The 19,912-nt window shown below is 41.4% G+C and overlaps 2 protein-coding genes across 5 annotated transcripts in view; both read left to right on the forward strand.

Annotated features, from left to right (window-relative positions):
- LOC117922089 (zinc finger CCCH domain-containing protein 16) overlaps nucleotides 1-14,034 on the forward strand; it is a 33,573-nt gene extending 19,539 nt beyond the window's left edge. For 2 of the 4 annotated variants that reach the window (XM_034840105.1, XM_034840106.1), the window contains exons 7-12: nucleotides 6,815-6,908; nucleotides 11,326-11,540; nucleotides 11,719-11,825; nucleotides 11,905-12,121; nucleotides 12,692-12,764; nucleotides 13,589-14,034. In XM_034840105.1, coding sequence (XP_034695996.1) covers nucleotides 6,815-6,908; nucleotides 11,326-11,540; nucleotides 11,719-11,825; nucleotides 11,905-12,121; nucleotides 12,692-12,764; nucleotides 13,589-13,624 — 742 coding nt within the window. In that variant the 3' untranslated portion in view covers nucleotides 13,625-14,034. Of the gene's footprint in view, nucleotides 1-6,814; nucleotides 6,909-11,325; nucleotides 11,541-11,718; nucleotides 11,826-11,904; nucleotides 12,122-12,659; nucleotides 12,765-13,588 lie in introns of all 4 variants that reach the window. The other 2 variants (XM_034840107.1, XM_034840108.1) reach the window with 2 other exon arrangements.
- Nucleotides 14,035-15,765: 1,731 nt separating this feature from the next.
- LOC117922548 (leucine-rich repeat extensin-like protein 2) lies at nucleotides 15,766-18,331 on the forward strand. Its single transcript, XM_034840695.1, is given in 3 exon segments — nucleotides 15,766-16,237; nucleotides 16,240-17,516; nucleotides 17,553-18,331. Coding segments are annotated over 3 exon segments (2,097 nt in total). The 5' UTR covers nucleotides 15,766-15,915; the 3' UTR covers nucleotides 18,051-18,331.
- Nucleotides 18,332-19,912: the final 1,581 nt, after the last annotated feature.

The following is a 19,912-nucleotide window of genomic DNA, read 5'->3' on the forward strand; positions in this document are numbered from 1 at the left end:
TTGCTTCCTGGCATAATTGATTGGAATTCAAATGTCAATAGAGACGTAATTAAAAAAAAAAAAGGAAACATGAGAGAGAGCGAGGGTGAACACGCGAGCGAAGATGAGGAAGGGGAAAGCCGGGTGGAAAATCGTGGGAAGAGGAAGGGAAGTAGATTTGTGGTGGAATCGAAGGTGTTCGAGGTAGAAGCTGAGGAGAGAAATGGTAAGATCCATGTTATTATCTCGGAAAGCAAGGGAGAGTTAGTGTCTTGGGTCCGTCTGGGGCCGGCGAGTGTGGGGCTGTTCACAGAAGGGTTGATTCAGTGCATGAGGGATGGGAAAGAAGGAAGATGGGAGAAGGGCTGGAAGGAAAAAGGGAGGAACTATTCTCTGGTGAGAGAGGTCAACAGGGCTGGGAGTTTCATCCGTCTAGGGGTGACAGACATGTAGAAGAGGAGATTTGGTATCTGTATACCAAAAGGTAAGGGGGAAAAGGGAGGATGGGCTTCTATGGTGGAGTCCTTACGAAAGGTAGGACTTTGGCTCGAGAAAAAGGAAATCGATCAAGGAGTAAGGGGTTCAGGCAGGTCGTACGTGGAAGTGGTCAAGGGCCCAGAGTTCAGGGATGCCACAAGGGTCAGAGTGGAGACAAAGGAGGAGGAAATAAGGAACAACGTGAGCAGATTGAAGCAATGCTTGATAGGAAAATGGAACCCTAGATCAGCACGAGAAGAGGAGTTGGCGAGATTGGGGTGGTCAGTGGCAAGAGCGTGGGGTTTGAAAGGTAAATTAGGTTTGGCTAGAATGGGTAAGGGTTGTGCTCTTATGGAATTCGAGACTGTGGAGGAAGCCAAGAGGGTTCTAGCCTTGGGGGTGAGATTAGTGGGAGGGATTCAGCTGGGATTGGAGATGTGGAGCCCGAAATTTGGATGTTCTTCAGAGGGTGAAGATAGGAAAGAAGCTTGGGTGAGGATTTTGGGCCTTCCAATCTCGCTGTGGGTGTCGTCGATTCTGAGGAGAGTAGGGGAAGCGTGCGGTGGGTTCTTAGGCATCGATCCCCTAACGGAAAGGAAAGAGGATTTGGAATGGGCAAGGGTCCTGATAAAATTGAATGGGGAGGTTTTGCCGAGTTCGATGGAGATCGGGGTGGAGGGGGAGGTATATGCCTTGTCTTTGTGGTGGGAGATTCCGCTTGCGCTGGCACTGAGGAAAAAACAGGGGGATGGCCGAAATGGGTTTGGGCGGCAGAGAGGGGAGGTTAGGGGTGATGGTCACTCACGCGCGGGATGGCGTGTGGGAGAAATGCTGGGCGTTGGGCCCAAGGAACAGCGTCGGTCAGATGACGTGACGGGAGAGCAGGTGGGAGGTGAGGGCAGGGGCGAGTTTGAAAATTGGGCTCAACTCGAGTGGGTTACCCAGCATAGCTCTGGCTCCGCGGGCGATGGGTCGTGCTCGTCTGGCCCAGGTGTTGGCCCCGTGGGCTTGAAGCGGGACTCTGGGCCAACTACGCAAGGCTCGTCTCTTTCTGCGGGGGCTGAGTTGGCTGCAACAGGGCTAGAGCGTGGGCCGGCTGAGGGACGGGCCTTCGAAGGGTTGGAGCTCTTGTCTCATGGGCCCGCTATTATGTTTGGGGGTTGTCTGGGCCACTCTCAGGCCCAAATCCTTGGCACAGGCAATGAAGACGATCTGGGCCTTAAGTTGGAAATGAAATTCATTAAGTGTCGAGAGAAGGAGGTAAGCGGGAAGCAGCAGCCGGTTCTCCAGTGTTCAATGGCAGAGAGGGTGATTGTGGAAGAAGCCTTAAGGTATGGGTCTATCTCAAACTTAAGGGTTGTGGAGTCCTCTTATTCTTCTTCTATTCTTTTTGGTCGGACTCCGGAGAGGGAGTTTTGCGACCACTCTGAGGAAATAAGGGCGAGCCTCCAGGAAGAAAACAAGATGAAGTTGGCAGCTGCAGGGGGGGCTATAGTGAGTGGAGAGGGCTGCTAGGACTTGGTTGAGGTCAATTGCGCTGCTTTAGAGGTTCAAAACCCGGAATGGATTCCAGTTCTGACTGGGTCCCAGGATCTAAGGGGCAAGAAGGAGACTAATTGGGAGGAAAGTAGTTTGGCCAAGTTTAGCAAGCTTTTGGGATTTTCAATAGAAGGCCTGGAGAGGGAGATACTGGACTTTTTGTCCAAAATTAGAAAAAGACAGGAAAGGATACATAGCAAAGGGTTATTGGAGAAATCAAAATTTGAGAGGGAGCTCAAAAGGTTGGAATGTTCAGTCAAATATAAGGGGAATGCAAGAAGAACAGTCATCTAAAAAGTAGAGGGGACCAATTATTGATTGTCTAATGAATCTCAAACTGTTGAGTTGGAATGTGAGGGGTGCAAACGACATTAATAAAAGAAGGATAATTAAGTATGTGGTTAGAAAACAGAAGGTGGACTTGTTTTGTATCTAGGAGACAAAAATCCAGTTAATGACTAAAGGGGTGGTGAAAAGTTTAGGGGTGGGGAGATTTTTAGACTAGAGAACTCTTGAAGCTATTGGAGCAGCTGGAGGTGTGCTGATTTGTTGGGACAAAAGGTCCTTGGAAATGTTGGAGTGGGAGGAGGGCCAATTTTCCATTTCTTGTAAATTCAAAACTGTGGAAAATGGGGCAGTTTGGGTGTTTACGGGTGTTTATGGCCCTTTCACCAAAGAGGATAGGGAGTGTCTTTGGGACGAATTTGGAGCAATCAGAGGTCTTTGGGGAGAACCCTGGTGTGTAGGGGGAGACTTTAATGTTATTCTATCTCAAGGGGAAAGAAGCAGGCAAGGGAGGGTTACCTTAGCTATGAGGAGGTTTGCTCAGGTTATGGATGACCTTGAGCTTATTGACCTTCCTCTACAAGGTGGTTCCTTTACTTGGAGTGGGGGGCTACATAATCAAGCTTGGGCGAGGTTGGACAAATTTATGGTTTCTCCCAGCTGGCTTGATCAGTTCAGCAATGTGACTCAGAAGAGATTATCTCGGCCTATATCGGATCATTTTCCAATTCTAATCGAGGGGGTGGCAAAAGAAGAGGTCCTTCACCTTTTAGGTTCGAGAACATGTGGCTGAAAGTGGAAGGGTTTAAAGACCTCATGCGGAGTTGGTGGCAGGGGATGTCGGTTAGTGGAAGGGCTAGCTATAAGTTGGCTACAAAATTGAAGGAGATTAAACATAACTTAAAATTATGGAATAGGGAGGTGTTTGGGAACTTGGAGAGTAATAAATTGGCTGCTTTACAACAAGTGGAATACTGGGACCAAGTGGAAAGCGAGAGGAGACTGACAGAGGAGGAATTCTCCAGCAAAAAAGAAGCAAAAGAAGGATATGCTAAGTGGGTTAAGCTGGAGGAGATACACTGGAGACAACTCTCAAGGGAGCTTTGGCTAAGAGAAGGGGATAGAAATACGGGGTATTTTCATCGAATGGCAAACGCGCACCGAAGGAGGCATACCATGGAAAGAATAAAAATCAGTGGGGTTTGGCTGTCAGAGGAGCAAGAAGTAAGGACCGAAATAGTAGACGCTTTTCAACGGTTACTAACGGAAGACTCGGAGTGGAAGGTGGATATAGGGGGGTTAAATTTGAATCAGATTAGTCAACAAGAAGCGGACACCTTGGAGCTTCCCTTCATGGAAGAGGAGGTCCATTCGGCCCTAATGGACATGAATGGGGACAAGGCTCCAGGTCCGGATGGCTTCACGGTGGCCTTTTGGCAATACTGCTGGGAGTTTGTGAAGGAGGAGGTTTTGGAGATGTTCAAGGAGTTCCTTGAGCAAAATGTCTTTCTCAAGAGTCTCAATAACACGTTTCTGGTTCTTATCCCAAAAAAAGGAGGGGCGGAGGAGCTGGGGGACTTCAGGCCTATCAGTCTCTTGGATGGGCTGTATAAACTTTTGGCCAAGGTGCTGGCCAATAGGATTAAAAACGTGATTGGTAGAGTGGTCTCTTTAGATCAGAATGCCTTTGTCATGGGTAGGCAGATTTTGGATGCATCTCTAATCGCAAATGAGGTGATTGACTCATGGCAAAAAAAAGAGAGAAAGACCTGATCTGCAAATTAGATATTGAAAAGGCGTACGACAGCGTTAATTGATAGTTTTTGATGAGGGTTATGCAAAAAATGGGATTTGGGGCTAAGTGGAGGGAGTGGATATGGAGCTACATCTCGACTGCTAAATTCTTAGTGTTAGTAAATGGGGAGCCAGCTGGGTTCTTTTCTAGCTTTAAGGGGCTTCGGCAAGGCGACCCTCTATCCCCATATTTGTTTATCATGGGAATGGAGGTGCTGAGTGCCCTTATTCGGAGGGCTGTGGAAGGGGGCTGCATCTCCGGGTGCAGAATCCGGAGGGGCAGGGGGTAGGCTGTTAATATTTCCCACCTCCTTTTTGCGGACGATGCAATAGTTTTCTGTGAGGCTAGGAAAGATGACATGACCTATTTGAGCTGGATTTTATGTTGGTTTGAAGCCGTCCCAGGGATGAGGATTAATCTGGCTAAAAGCGAAATTATTCTAGTAGGAGAGGTGGATGAGATCCTTGAGATGGCTGTGGAGTTGGGATGCAAGGTAGGTCAGCTGCCATCAACTTACCTGGGGCTGCCCTTGGGTGCGCCCAATAAAGCTGCTTGTGTGTGGGATGCGGTGGAAGAAAGGATGAGGTGGAAATTAGCCCTTTGGAAACAACAATACATCTCCAAGGGTGGTAGAATCACACTCATAAAGAGTACTTTGGCTAGCATGCCATTATATCAATTGTCCCTCTTCCGTATGCCTAGGACAGTGGCAAGAAGACTAGAAAAGTTGCAAAGAGATTTCTTGTGGGGAGGGGGAAGTATGAAAAGAAAAGCCCACCTAGTCAATTGGGAGAGGGTGTGTGTGGGTAAGGAGAAGGGGGGGCTTGGTTTGAGGAAGTTAGTCCCCTTTGAACAAAGCTCTACTTGGAAAATGGGTGTGGAGATTTCCTCGTGCCAAGGAGGAGATGTGGAAACGTGTTCTTGTGGCAAAATATGGGCAAGAGGAATTTGGGTGGAGAACTAAAAAGGCAAATGGGGCGTTTGGTGTTGGGGTTTGGAAGGAGATTCTGAAAGAAGCTGATTGGTGTTGGGATAATATGACTTTTAAGGTAGGAAAAGGCACCAAAATCAGGTTTTGGAAGGACCCTTGGTGTGGGGATGTGGAGCTGGCTCGGAGGTTCCCTCAACTCTTCAATGTGGCTGCCCAAAGGAGTGCCACAGTGGGGGATATGTGGGACCAGAATTCTGGCCAAGGAGGTTGGAATCTAAGGTTCATTAGAGGCTTCAATGATTAGGAGCTGAACATGGTAGACGAATTGCTTCAAATCTTAAGGAGTCAAAGAATTACCTTGGAGGAGGACTTGGCCTTATGGAACGGAGGAAAAAATGGGAAGTTTGGCGTTAAGGAAGCGTATGGGTTGATGATCAGCCATAATGTCCCTTTGTTTCCTAAAAAGGGTATTTGGGTGGAGAATGTTCCTTCCAAGCTAGCGTTCTTTGCGTGGGAAGCTACTTGGGGGAGGGTTCTTACCCTTGATAGGCTTCAAAAGAGAGGATGACAGCTTCCTAATCGTTGTTATTTATGTGGTAGTGATGAGGAAAACGTCAATCATCTTCTTATTCATTGTACAGTGGCTAGTGTGTTGTGGGGGATTGTTCTTAGTTTGTTTGGAGCCCAGTGGGTCTTTCCAGAAACTGTAAGGGAGGCGGTTCTCAGCTGGAAGGGTTCTTTTGTGGGTAAAAAGAGGGAGAAAATCAGTTAAGGGTCGGTGGGTTTTTTTATTCCTTTTGTTTTTTGGTTGTGAGGCTCTCGTTGCCTCGTATACTCCCTGTATGCTATGCGGCGTTTTGCCTTTTGCTATTATATGTGTTTACTTATTGAAAAAAAAATAGAGACGTGATTGTAAATAAGCTGGTGAAAAGAAAAAAAGAAAAAAAAAAAAACCAGTTTTAGGCTATTCTCAAGGATTCCGACAAGATAGCATTTGATTCTGTAATGAGCACAAAAGCAAGCTTTAGCGGATGGCACATGCTTCAGTCCAGGAATTTTAATATACACACAGAGAGTTGTGCCAAATTGGTGGTGGGCATTATTAATGATGAAACCAATTTCCACTGGCCAATTTAAACCTATCAGTTAGTCCTTTTCACTTTCTTTTTTTTTTTGTTCAATTTGCAAATCGCATACAAAACAAGCTTGAAAACTTGGCTTTTGAGGGCTCAAAATATTTATGGCTTGTTTGATTGCTTGATATGCTATTGCTCAGTGAAGGCTCAAGTTTGCATGCTTTACTTTGTATGCCCTTGCCAGCACATTCTCTGGTTTGACATTTGGTTTTCAGCTCCTATTCTTTTATGCAATTAGTTAAATATTTAAAACATGCGGGGAAAGGCAATGCATTTTACTGAAAAGAAGTTGCATGTTCTAGTGATTTGTTCAGTATAGGTTGGAAGTACCACATATAACTCAACAATTATTCATAATGATCTTATGTGGCTGTGAATAATCATGGGTTTTGAAACTATTTTTAATAAACTCTAGTCAAATATACTTATTGATTAGTCAATTTAGTCTTAAGGAATAATGCAAAGAAAAATGGGCAATTTTGTTATATTTTCATAATGAGAGGGAGAATAAAGGAATAACCATCTATGCTCTTTTATTCATTTATCTCTTCCTTCTTCAATTGACTCTATCATATTCTGCTTGTTTCTTGTGATTATAAGAGTGGATCAAGCATAGGAAACTGGTGGCCTTGGTTATGAGTTTTTTTATTTTATTTATTTTTGTTTTTGCAGTGCTCCTTGTGACATTGTTGGCGACATTAGCTATGAAGAATTGAGGTTGGCTGCATATGATGATGCTGGGCGTGGGTTGAACTTGCAGTCCATTGTAAGATCTGATTTGCTAATTTTTATTTTTTTGATAAGCAAACAGAGAATCTATTAAGAGCGCCAGTGAAAGGGAGCACACCCTTATGTATATATGAAGTATAACAGTTGGTATTTACCAAGCCTCAAAACCAACTATCCAGCACTATGACTATCTATGAAGGCCATCATTGAGAATTTCCCATTTCTAATGACAATTAAGAAGGGGTTTAATGAAGCTCTCCTTTAACCTCTGATATGCAAGCACTTCTCCATTAAGATTTTGTGGTGTCTCTCTTTCTATATACACCAGAACAAGCATAGGGGTACCATTCTCCTAACATTGCGACTCTTCTTATTCGAACTCCTAACTTCCATTAGAGGAGTAAATTCCTCATTGTAGTTGGAAACACCTATTTCTGACCAAAACTTGATTAAAAAAAAAAAAAAAGTCCACAATGCCTTTGTCCTTGCACAATAATTCAAAATGTGATCAGTAGGCTCTCCATTCTCTTTGCCAAGACTACATCTATTAATCATTGTCCATCCCCTTTTTGTTAACGTTTCTATAGTTGAGATCTGCCCCCATACCACTACCTAGTGAAAAAACGTTATCTCATAGGAGCTCGGGAACCCCAAATTCCTTTGGTTGGGAAGTCCACTCTAGATTCAAACCTACAATGAATTCTAGTATGAATTTACATTGAAGATTCCCTTCCAATCCTCCTTCCAAACTAAGATATCTTCTCATTCTTCTTGCACTTTCTCTACATAAATAAGCTTTAAAAATTGGGACACTCCCTCTATTTCCCAATCTTGGAAAGGCCTTCTGAAATGCACTAGCTCTTGGCCTTCACAACCTCTCCCTTCCCATAGGTTAGAAATAGTAGCATTCTTATGAGAAGCTAGTTTGAACAATCAAGGAAATGCTTCTTTTAGATAGATCTCCCCTAACCACCTATACCATCAAAATTTGTTTGTCTTCCATTTTTAACATGGGTAGCTATCTTATGGCTAATTCCCTCCCAACCTTTTCTTATGTCTTTCCATAGACTCATACCAAAAGTCTCCCTCACCTCACAGCTTGACCCATTCCTCGAAGTTTCCTTGGATGATCTTCCTCCACAAGCACTCTTGCTCAAGGGCAAACCCCTATATCACTTAATAGTTGTAAAGTTTTAGAGTGGCCACTATTTTATTTGGGTCTTCCTTTATGAGGGAATCCAAGGGAGGGGGGGGGTATAACCTTAATTCAATCTTGTTTGTTTTGCATCTAGTTATTTTCTTGCTCTTTTCAAGATTCCAATTTCATTAGTCTTAAAGATTGAGAAAATGCAAAGGGATTTCCTTTGGTCAAGGACTGGGGAGGGGAAGAAAGATCATCTTATCAGTTGGGATGTAGTGTGTAGGCCAAAGGAATTTGGGAATTGGGAAGACTTCCTTGAGAAATCATGCTCTTTTAGGGAAGTGGCTTTGGAGGTTTCCTAAGGAAAGCTATGGTCACATAGAGTTATATGACTTTGGAGGTGCTCTTTGTTGCAAGTTTTTTCGAGCATTTATGCAACACGTCCTAATGGATGGGATAACAACATTTCGGTTAGATGGTTACATAGATGTCCTTGGAAGGTTATTGCATAAATTTTTTAAGTCTTTTCCCCATACACTCGCTTTGTGGTGGGGAATGGGGAGAGAATCCGATTTTGGGAAGATTTATGGTGGGGAGATCAACCTTTGTGTTCACAATTTTTAGGTTTTTATAAAGTTGTCTCAGTGAGAAATCTCACCATCTCAATCGTCCTTGGTAATTCCTATCAATCTTGTTATTTTAACTTCTGATGCAATCTTATTGATTTAGAAATTGTACTTATCGAAAGACTCATGTCTTCACTTACCATAGTGCACTTATTCTACCATAGATTCAAGAACTTGATCCTTATCTTCCTTTGGTTTATTCTTAGTAAAATCTTTTTTCACAGTTTTGTCCAAGTCTTTGAATCTAATCCCATTCCTTTTGGCTAATTTTGTTTGGAAATCAAAAGCCCCTTCAAAGGTCAAATCCTTTGCTTGTTAGTTGTGCACAAGAAGGTAAATACCAATGACATGCTATAGTTAAGAAGATCCTACAAGTCTCTAAGTACTCATTGGTGCATTCTTCACCAAGGGAGTGGAGAATCAATTGATCACCTTTTCCTACATTACCTAATAATGTTGGGGCTTTGGCATAAGCTCTTCACGATAGCTAACATGGATTGGGTTCCCTTTAGGAGTATTGGAGATAGGTTGGTTATTTCATTTAGAGGGTTGGGGAATTTAATCAGAGGCAAGACTCTTTGCCATAGCGCTTGCCTCACTGTATTGTGGATTGTGTGGTAAGAGCGAAATGCTAAGATTTTTTAGGATAGGTACAAAACATAAGGGATGTTGTGAAATCTTCTTCACTTCTACTCCTTTTGAGTCTCTTGTATTGTCGCTTTTAGAGGAATCCCACTTAATGTTATTCAACTAAGTTGGACATCGGTTTGTAATTCGAAAGGGGTGGATAACGTTTGAGAGAGTTTGATTTTGGTTTCTTAATGATATTTTCATATGTAGTTATCATTATATAGTGGAGGAGTATATTCTTACTTTGATCAGGTTTTATATTTTAATCAAGTTTCGTTTTTGATTAAAAAAAAATAGCATTTAATTCTAATAAAAATCCAAACAACTTAAAAACTTAATGACATTAAGCTCTATTCTGATTTAAGTTAAATGCAGGTCCATACATATTTTAGACAAAAAAAGAAAAAAAAGAAAAAAGAAAAACAAACATGATCTTACTATGTGGTTTTTTTTTAAAATAATTCTCCTTTTTAGGAAGTCAAACTTAAGCCTTGACTGAAGAATTGAAGGTGCTAGACATTTTTTTCCCTTCAAATAATTCTCCTTTTTCCTAGTAAGTTAATTTGGGAAGCCAAGCTTAAGCATACTGAAGAATTAAAGGTGCTAAACATTTTTTCTCCTTCAGATTATTCTCCTTTCCTGGTAAGTTAATTAGGGAAGCCAAACTTAAGCCTGGGCTGAAGAATTAAAGGTTCTAGACATTTTTTTCTCTTTCAGATAATTATCCTTTTCATGGTAAACTATTAGGGAAATCAAAGCTCCCCCAGAGGTTAAAAATTTGGCCTGGACTAAAAAATTAAAGGTGCTAAACATTTGTGACCTTCAAAGGCACTTACTAACTGGTCTTTGTTTTCTGTGCTAAACATTTGTGAGCTTCTGTAAAAGATGAGGTTTAAGGTTCTTCTGGCGTTTGCAGAATGTGAAAAGTCAATAATGAGACAATTAATAACTGGTACCTCGCTCAGTATGCGGTCTTTGTTTTTGGTGGTGGGTACTTGTTGGGTCAACTCTAGGGACACAATTGTATTTTGGTTCTCTATGTTCAAAAAAATTGATGGGCTAAAAGTAGAATGCTATGGGATTGATTTGGCCATCATTTTGATGTTGTGGGAAAGAACTATAAAAGAATTTTTTACAATGTCTACAGGTCATAATATTCAATTTAGGAAAGGGTGGCTTCTTTTGCTTTAGTCTCGCCTGAATCACTTAAGTCATATACGAGCTTTCTTTTCATGCATTAACTGAGACTTGTCTTTTGTGACTAATCCTCTCCATCACAGTATCTTCTATGTGAATATCATTGATTGGTTGTGTTTGGATTTAATTATGGAGGTAAGGAGTTCATCCATGGATAGCTGTCTTCAATTTAGTCGGGGCCAAGGTTTGGAACTCTCCTCTTTTGAGAGGCATGGAAGTTCTGCAAGCTTCGAGTAGGATTCAAGGTTCAATATACAGAGGGAGATCATTTTAAATAGGCAACCCCCACCAACATCATGTGTCAACATAAATTACTGATGGGTGATCTAAAGGAAATCCTTGGATGGCTAGGGCGGGGGCATGTTGTGAGATGAAATCAAGTGGATTCAAGGATTAACTCTCAAGATTAAAAGGTACAGGGCTTCTAAATCTGAGCTGTGACCATTCTCCTGGGTAATCTTTGCTTTTGGACCTTGCCCTTACCTTTAAAAAAAACGGAAAAAACTGAAGAGAAATAGGAAGAAGAAGAAAGGAATGCAGAACTGGGAATTATCAAAATGGAGCGTGTGATTGCTCTAATGTCATCAATTGGATAGAGGAGAGGGGTGTCTGCACATGCACCCCACATTTTTATTAATTTGAGTGGAGTTAGGAATAAGGTTTCATGGGCATAAATTTTGGAAGTTAACTAGTTTCTGTGAAAGTTTCACGTTTTGCCCTTTGTGAAAATTCCCTGCATCTGGTTTTTGGTAGTTTCCTATAACTTTCTTCAGGAATACTAAAGATATTGATGTTTCAGTACATGTTTATCTATTATTGCTTTCTTAGATGATTTGCTGACTAAATTTATCTTTATACAGGTTGAGAGGGAGAGGAGTTTGCTCAATTCCAAGTTAATTGAATTTGATAGCCTCCTCCGTAAACCCTATGCAGCTCCACCAAATTCTACTCTTGCCATCCAAAGTCCTGCTCCCAATCCAGATGCATCCTCACTAACTGCTCAAAATAATACTCCTCCTTCAGCCTCAAGTTTTAGTCAACTGAGCACATCACCTAATATGGGATTTGGAACGAGGCAAGATCTCTTCCTAACATTTGATTTTCACATGGTTATTTTTTAGGAATTCACAGAATCCTTCCATTCAAATGAAGAAAAAAAAGAAGAAAAACTTGAGTTAATGCCGATATTTCATTAGTCCTATTCCTGGCATGCCATTTGGCCTTTATTGACCTAATGAGCAATTTTTCCTCAGGCCCTCTACACCATCAAATAATGCTTTTGGGCAATCAAATTCCTTTCAATTCTCCAGCCAGACTTCAGGTGCATTTGGGACAAACAACTTGGCATTTGGAAATGCAGGTGTTTTAACGCTTTTGTGCAAGAACTCTAAGGTTGTATACTTATGGACATACTGCTTCTGACTTCAATTATGTTATAGGTTCATTTGGCAGCCAACTTCCTGTGCAGATGCATGGAAGTCCCCTTCCCTCCAATACAGCAGGCTTCAGCCATAATAACATGAGTGCTGGAAGTAAAGCATTTTCTCCTGCAGCAGCGCCTCCACAGATCATCAGTTTAGCAAATAACCAGTCACCTATCCTTTCCAATGGGACTAACTCTATGTTTGGTGCAGAGTCAACCATGCATGCTCAGCTGTAAGTTAATGGAGAAATCTTCTATCTGCAAGCTATTAGAAAGAGAACCTGTTAATTAACAATTTTTGGATTCAAAAGGTTAGAGACAATTATAAGATTTGAGTTTTGGTTTCTGGGCTGAAGTTGTTTATTCAGCTATCAATCTATTTCAAATCAAACTCTTTCCTTTATTTCTCTTTAACTGAAACAGAAAAGTTTCCGAACTTTGGATGATGCATCTGTGGCCTCTAATATTGAAGCTTGACTAAGCATGATAAAACCTTAAATCCTGATTCCTTCAGCTTAGCAAAATGAACCCTTTTGCTATTCTGCATAATCTAGGGCCATATACCTAGTCAAATCTTATACCATATGATGATGGCTTTTCCCACTACATGGGTCAATGTGCTTTTTAACATTCATCATGTTCTTGTGACACCCTTGACTCAATCAAGTCATTTTTTTACTCATTCATTCATTGGATGGTAGCCCTTAATGGATATGTAATTTTAAAGAAATTTGTGTTCTTAATGATTGAAAATTTGTGATTTTCTTATAGTTTGGTTTTGGTCTGTCTTCTCCATGCCGCAGAGAGAAAATGCAGAGAGATAACTTTTCTGGGGATACGAGTATTTGGTTGAAAGAGGAATGGAATCCTGGAGAGGTAAAGATCTTAATGTTGGCTATATTTTGTGAATTTTTCTCATGATTAGTTTTGTGGCTTTGTAGCTTTATGGGAGGATTGATATCCTGATAATCTGTTTACAAAGGGCTGAGAATTGACTGGGAAATTGAGATGCCCTTCCTTTGCACGATAACTCAAAAAAAAAAAAAAAAAAAAAAAAATGGAAAAGAAAAAAAAAGAATAGAGAGAGTAATGCATTGTGTTTTAGCATTTTATGTCTTCCTTGTCTTTTGTTAGAATTAAAAATCAACAAATAAGCAACAAAAACAACAAAATAATAATTGTTATTATTATTTTCTGTCAGGCATCGTCTTGAAGGCCTCCAGATTAACCAGACAGAACATAAAAATAAATGGAAATACCACTTTGCCTACTGTAAATGTGTCTTTCAGCCTTGATTTGATGATCTTTACTATATCTTATTTCGGTAAAAAGGAAAACCATTAAGTGCCCGTTTGGATATACTTTCTGTTTTGTTTCTAAAAATAGAGAATAGGAAAAAGAAATTTCTATATAAAATATAAAATCTTCTAGAGGCTTGCATTGAAAAGATAATTGTTTTTCAAGATTGATTAATAATATTGAGCTAGTAAAATTTTTTTACCTCAAATCTTAAGATTTTTTAAAGTAATTTTAAGGAGACAGGTTAAGCTTATACATTTTCCATAAGAGTTTCTACTTTTTATATAAAAGTTTCTATTTTTAAAAACAAAGAACAAAAAGTATTAGCCAAATGAAGCTTAAATAAACTACTTTGTGTTTTTGTTGTTGTCTTTTTTTACTAATTTTTTTTTGGCTTCCAGATTCCAGAAGAAGAGCCTCCGGCTGCTTTTGTTTAACAGGTATACTTGGGTAATGAAGACTTATAAAGCATCATAGTTGAAAGGCTAGAAGAGCACACAGCTTATTGGCGTCACTTGCAAGATTGATAAAGCTGTCATGGCCATGGAGTGGGAAGAAGGGATGATTAATTTTGGTATGATAATTTTCTGGCATGCTGAAGAAGTCACTTGTTGCTACAATAGTTAAATCATTCTGATGCCTGGGCCCCTGTTCTTGCTTTAGAGTCTTAAGTTCTCTAGCCGTGGCAAGTGAAATGTGGGATTATCTTTTCCATTAATCACACATATCTTGCCATGCACTGGCCTTTAAAGCGGCATCTGAATTGTGGCTATGTTGCTGTGCAAATTTTTGGATTATCTATAAATGCATTAATTGATGCACATAATTGCTGATATTTTCTATTGAACATATTGCTTTTCAAATAGGTGCAGAAATTAAGTGTTCAGTTGATATGTATGCGTATCTGTTTAATGCAAAGAGCTTAGGTTTTAGTTGTTTTCTGATTTCTCAGAGGCAAAAAAAAAAAATATAGGATTGGAAGCTCTCAAATTGCATAGATGGCTGCAAATCGAGAATGGAAGAAACCAATTATTTCTAGCTTGTCCATGATTAGATGCCATGCTTCCTACTTGAGGGACAAATTAAAATTGAAGTTTTTTTTTTATAACTGTGGATGTCCGGGCTAGCTTACGCGCCCTTCGACTAATCCCACGGAGCCTTGAAGTTAACGACGGGGTAAACCTCCGATGGCCCTGAGGGGACTCTAAGATGGATGAATGGCATATAAGAAAAACTAAAATAAAAACTAATGCAGTGGAAGGGTGTTTGGGTGGTGACATTTTGTTTAAATGGTTTGCATCTGTCATCTTTCCGTGTATGTATGTATGTATCCAGGGCCAATCCTTTCGATAAATTTAGCACAGCCCCTATCCTCCTCCTGCTGTTGATGTGTATTCACTATTCAAGCCCAAAACTTGATTCAAGTTGTACAAACCTCACTGTCAAAACAAAAGTAAGACAATGGGTGTTGAATCATTTGGTTTGGTTTGTTTTGTTTTTCAAATTGTCAAATCCAGACAGGCAGAATGCATTTTGTGCTTGACAACTCTTAATCTACTTGTTATATTGCCTTTTTGTAGGCTTGAAATGACAAGTTTACAGCCCACGTTTACCTTTTTTCTTTTATAAAGGGTCAAGGAAACTTTCTCATCAGTCGGGGCCGTTGGGCGACTTGGATGGGTTTTTATTTGGTTGAAGATTTTGTTTACCTACAAACAGGGGAAAATCAGAAATAATTGGTCAGAGTGAAAAGGAGTTGCAAAGGATGGGTGCCCATTTCGAAAAATAAAAAAATGCCACTCTGGACCACATGGGTGATGAGGAGGGACGGCCATTTTCCCTTTCCTTTTAATGGAACCTGAGTGACTCCTGTCCTTCAAGACTCGGTTGCCCAGATGGCACAGGTTAATACTCCTACTCAACCGCGTTTTTTGAATTTGATAATTGATTGCAAAAGATTCGAAATTGAAAAGGTCTCAAAGATCGTGCAGACATTGTATCCGTGGGGCCCGTTTGTCTCCCGGCTGACTAAACTACAGAACTTCCCTGTGGTTTCCTTTTTCCCTCTCGCAAATTGAGGTTTTCCCTCTCTGTAACTTATTTCCTGTATGGCATAGCGAGGGATGCGGTCTAATTAAATCCCTCTCTACGCCCGTCCTCCCTTCCTCCCAAGTGCTTTAATGTCGTTACTGACACCAACCCAAAATAGAAGAAATATTCTAATTTGAATGGTTGGGCTAAAAAGATCATTAACTTGGTGATATTTAACTATATACGTTTTAACATAATATTGGAAAAAATTTCAATGAGCAGAGAAAATGTGTAGGGCTTCAGGCCGTGGAGTAGTGCATTTACTTGGATTATCCAATTACTATGGGAGTAGATGGGCTGAGCTTTTAATGCCCAATTTAACACACCTCTGTTTTGTCAATCCCCGTAGACGTGCCAGCATGTCATGACTCATGGCAGGGACTTGACACCAACACTGCTCTGGTGGTGTGGTTATGAAATTGTGAACCCAAGTAATAATTTAAGAAAATAAAATATAGGCGTAGGGGTTTATAAAAATAAAAGGCAGGAAGGCAATGAGGGATGGCCTTGGCCAGCTGCCACACACATCAAGCACCCCAAACAGGAGTCTAGTCAGGACTGAAGAGGAGACCGCAGAGGCTTTTGATAGGGGCATGTGACTTCTCCAAACTCCATCCATCCAGTAGTACAAGCAGCAATGTCTCGCCCTCCTGCTGCTCGCCTCTTGCTCTTCATCTTTTCCTTTTGGTTTGGTGCTTCTTTCATTCAGATCTGTTGTGCACAAAGCGTGGTGGTTGATCCAAAGTTGAAGTTTGAGAATCCAAGACTTCGGCAAGCCTACATTGCCCTCCAAGCATGGAAGATGGCCATTTTCTCAGACCCCTTCAACTTCACCTCCAACTGGGTTGGTCCCCAAGTCTGCTCCTACATGGGTGTGTATTGTGCCCCTTCTCTCTCCAATCCCTCCCTCAAAGTGGTTGCTGGCATCGACCTCAACCATGCGGATATCGCCGGTTATCTGCCTCTGAGCTGGGCCTCCTCTCCGACTTGGCTCTCTTCCATCTCAACTCCAACCGCTTCTGCGGCATTGTTCCCAGCTCTTTGAAGCGCATGAAGCTCCTCTACGAGCTGGACATCAGTAACAACCGCTTCGTGGGGAGCTTCCCCAATGTGGTGTTGTCCATGCCCTCCCTCAAGTTCCTGGATCTCCGATTCAATGAGTTCGAGGGTCCAGTTCCATCCCAGCTCTTCAATAAGGATCTGGATGCAGTTTTCCTCAATGACAACAGATTCCATTTCGGCATCCCTCAGAATCTGGGCAATTCACCCGTCTCTGTTCTGGTCTTGGCCAACAACAATCTTGGGGGTTGCATTCCAGGCAGCATTGGTAAGATGGGAAAAACCCTAAATGAGATCATCCTCATGAACGACAATCTCACTTCATGCTTACCTCCTCAAATCGGCCTTCTCAAAGAGGTTACCGTGTTTGATGTGAGCTTCAATCATCTCCAAGGCTCACTGCCACCCGCCATTGGCAAGATGAAGAGCTTGGAGCAGCTGGATGTTGCCCACAACAGTTTCACCGGTGCGATTCCGCCCACCATCTGTCAGCTGCCCAGATTGGAAAACTTCACCTATTCTTTCAACTACTTCACCGGAGAGGCTCCTGTTTGTGCTGCCATTACTGGTGATGGTCGCCAGAATTGTATCCCAGGAAAGACGGACCAGCGGTCCTCTAGTATGTGTTCCTCTCAAGCTGCACGTCCTGTGGATTGCAGCAAGTCCAAATGCGGCGGCGGCAGCACCAACGCTGGTGGTTCCCCTCCCAAGAAAACCCCTCCTGTGCCCAGCCCAACAACGCCAGTTGGTCCTTCCCCGCCACCACCACCTTCTTCAAAGTCTTCGCCTTCCACCAGATCACACCCACCACCACCCCAATCACAACACTCGTCCGTGCCTCCTCCCGCCAAATCATATCATTCCCCACCTCCTCCAAAGCAGTCCCCCATGACATCCCCGCCACCGCCCCCACCTACTGAAAAGGTATCACCAAGGACGCATCTTCCGCCACCGCCGCCGCCGCCTCCACCACCACCACCACCTCCATCATCAAACCAGTATCGTTATTCGCCACCACCCCCACCCCCACCATCCTCATCAGAACATTACAGTTCACCACCTCCATCATCGAATCATTACCACTATTCATCACCACCACCGCCACCATCCACATCAGGACATTACAGTTCGCCACCTCCGTCATCAAACCACTATCATTATTCACCACCACCACCACCACCACAATCATCGAGCCATTATACTTCCCCACCTCCCCCACCCACCGAAAAAGGATCACCAAATACCCATTTTGTACCACCACCGCCACCACCTGTCTATCCACATATGACACCGCCATCCCCACCCCCGCCCTCACCTTCATCACCAAATCCGCCCCCAGAGTCTGAGATGCCTCCGTCACATCAACAACAGCCTCCATCACCTGGGCCTTTGCATCCTCTTCCTCCGCCACCATCTGGATGTGGCACTCCTGGATCCCTACTCCCACCACCACCACCGCCACATTCTCTACCAGTACCATTGGCACCAGCACCCAGCCATCACCACTCACAATCATACCCACCTCCCTCACAACATTGGCATCATCCACCACCGTTACACCATCAAAATTCTCCACCACCCACCAAAAACCCATATTCGCCCCCTCCACCGCCTCCGGATAACGTGCCATTGCCACCAGTTATCGGGGTATCGTATGCATCTCCTCCTCCCCAGGAATCCCCTACTACTGATCTATTTGATATCCAATTTTAAATCTCTTCCATTCAATCATATCTTTCCTGTGTATTTGTCTAAAGGACAAAGACACCGAAGCGAGAATTCTATGCTGCAACAAAGAGCAATGAACGAAGGATCGCAGCAAGGAAGAGTTCCATCTCGTGTGTCTTTTATTGTAATGCTGCTTTGTGTCTTTTTTGAGGGTTGCTTTCCTAGCAATAATCTAGCTTCACCTTTCTGCTTCTTGTTACTTATGTATTCTTATTAATTTATATGATGAAGATAATGATACAGACATGGGTTTTGGAAGAGGGGCATGATATGGGCTTTTGTTGTACTATTATAGTCTAGTGTACAATTTCATTTCAGTTGGGCATGATTTGTGCCTCGGATTTGGTGCCCTAGAAGTTTAGGTAGAGATGGATATAAGTTTGAGTTCATGATGGCTTCTATGTTGCCTGCATGAGTTCGAGGTGCCTCAGGCTTGCTTAGGCATTTCCCCTGTATAGATTCACTTAGCTCTGGCTTGCTTAGTGATTTTCTCTATGCAAGTTCTCTTTCTCTTTCAAATTTGAACTTGTTAGCTCTTGCCGCCTTCTACCTTCTCCTCAACCTTTCACGCATCAAAGTCCTATTGAAATTTGAACTTAGATTGGACCTAAAAATCTACAACACAAACATAAAAGCATCAAATGTAACTTGCTAAGGCACTAACAACAAGATTAAGCTTGGATGAATTTTAAGCACCTTGAACACACTATGATAGGCTCCTTAGAGTCTATTGAGGTGTTGAGTTTGGGCCCTTGTTGCAAGTCCCTCAACACCTTTAAAGGGAAAATAAAAGAGAAGTACACAAACAAAGCTAAACTCTTATAACCAGCTTGCATAGGGTTTAAAGGAGTAGAAGCCATGATCAAGGGCTTGTTTGGGAAGTGTTTTCAAGAACTGTATTTTGTTCTCAAGAACAAAAAACACCAAAAAACATGTTTGGTAACTTGAGTGATGTTTTGTTCTGGTGTTCTTTGTGTTCTTAAAATCCTATTTTTAGAGAACATCTTCAACTTGTTTTTCCTTTTTTTTTGCACTATTTCAAGAACTAAAAGAAGGGCTTGTTCTTCGTGTTTTCATTAGGAGTGTTCTTTGTGTTCTCAAGTGTTCCCTCTCAGTCTACATCGTGAATATCTTCACCAACATCCAAAATAGAGAAAAATCTCTAAAGAAACATAAAAATCTCAAAGAAAAATCTATGAAAATACCAAGAAAAATCCTAGAAAAAATCTCTGGGCAGATAAAAAAATTTCTGAAAAAAAAAACAAGGAAACTATACGAGAAAAATAGAGAAAAATCTCTAAAAAACATCAAATAATATTTGAAAAATCAGAGATTTTCTCAAAAAGGAAAACTTTCAATACCCATAAGATGAAGAATAAACAAATCCAAATAATTGACCAATTGAGAACAATTCCTTTGTGTGTATGCCCTTGTGGTGTTTGTGAACGGGGAATGAAAAGCAGGCAGACAACTGATGATATATATAATAATAGTTTATATATATATATATATATATATATGTGTGTGTGTGTGTGTGTGTGTGTGTGTGTGGAGTGAATTCTATAAATTCTAATGACATTGTAGGACTTGAATAAGAATCGGTAATATATTATTTTGTATGTAAAGATGTATTATTTTATATGTTAATGGTATGATGTTACTGAATAATGTGAATTTAATGATATTGTATCATGATGTAAATTTAATAATATGATATAAATTTAATGATTAAACTTATATAATTATAATTATTTTTAATAATTTTAATAATATTTTTATAATTTTTTGAACTTTTTAATTATTATATTTTGCATTTCACCCTATATCATAGACATGAAAAATGATGC

This window comes from Vitis riparia, chromosome 9, assembly GCF_004353265.1.
Source record: "Vitis riparia cultivar Riparia Gloire de Montpellier isolate 1030 chromosome 9, EGFV_Vit.rip_1.0, whole genome shotgun sequence".
NCBI lineage: Eukaryota > Viridiplantae > Streptophyta > Magnoliopsida > Vitales > Vitaceae > Vitis > Vitis riparia.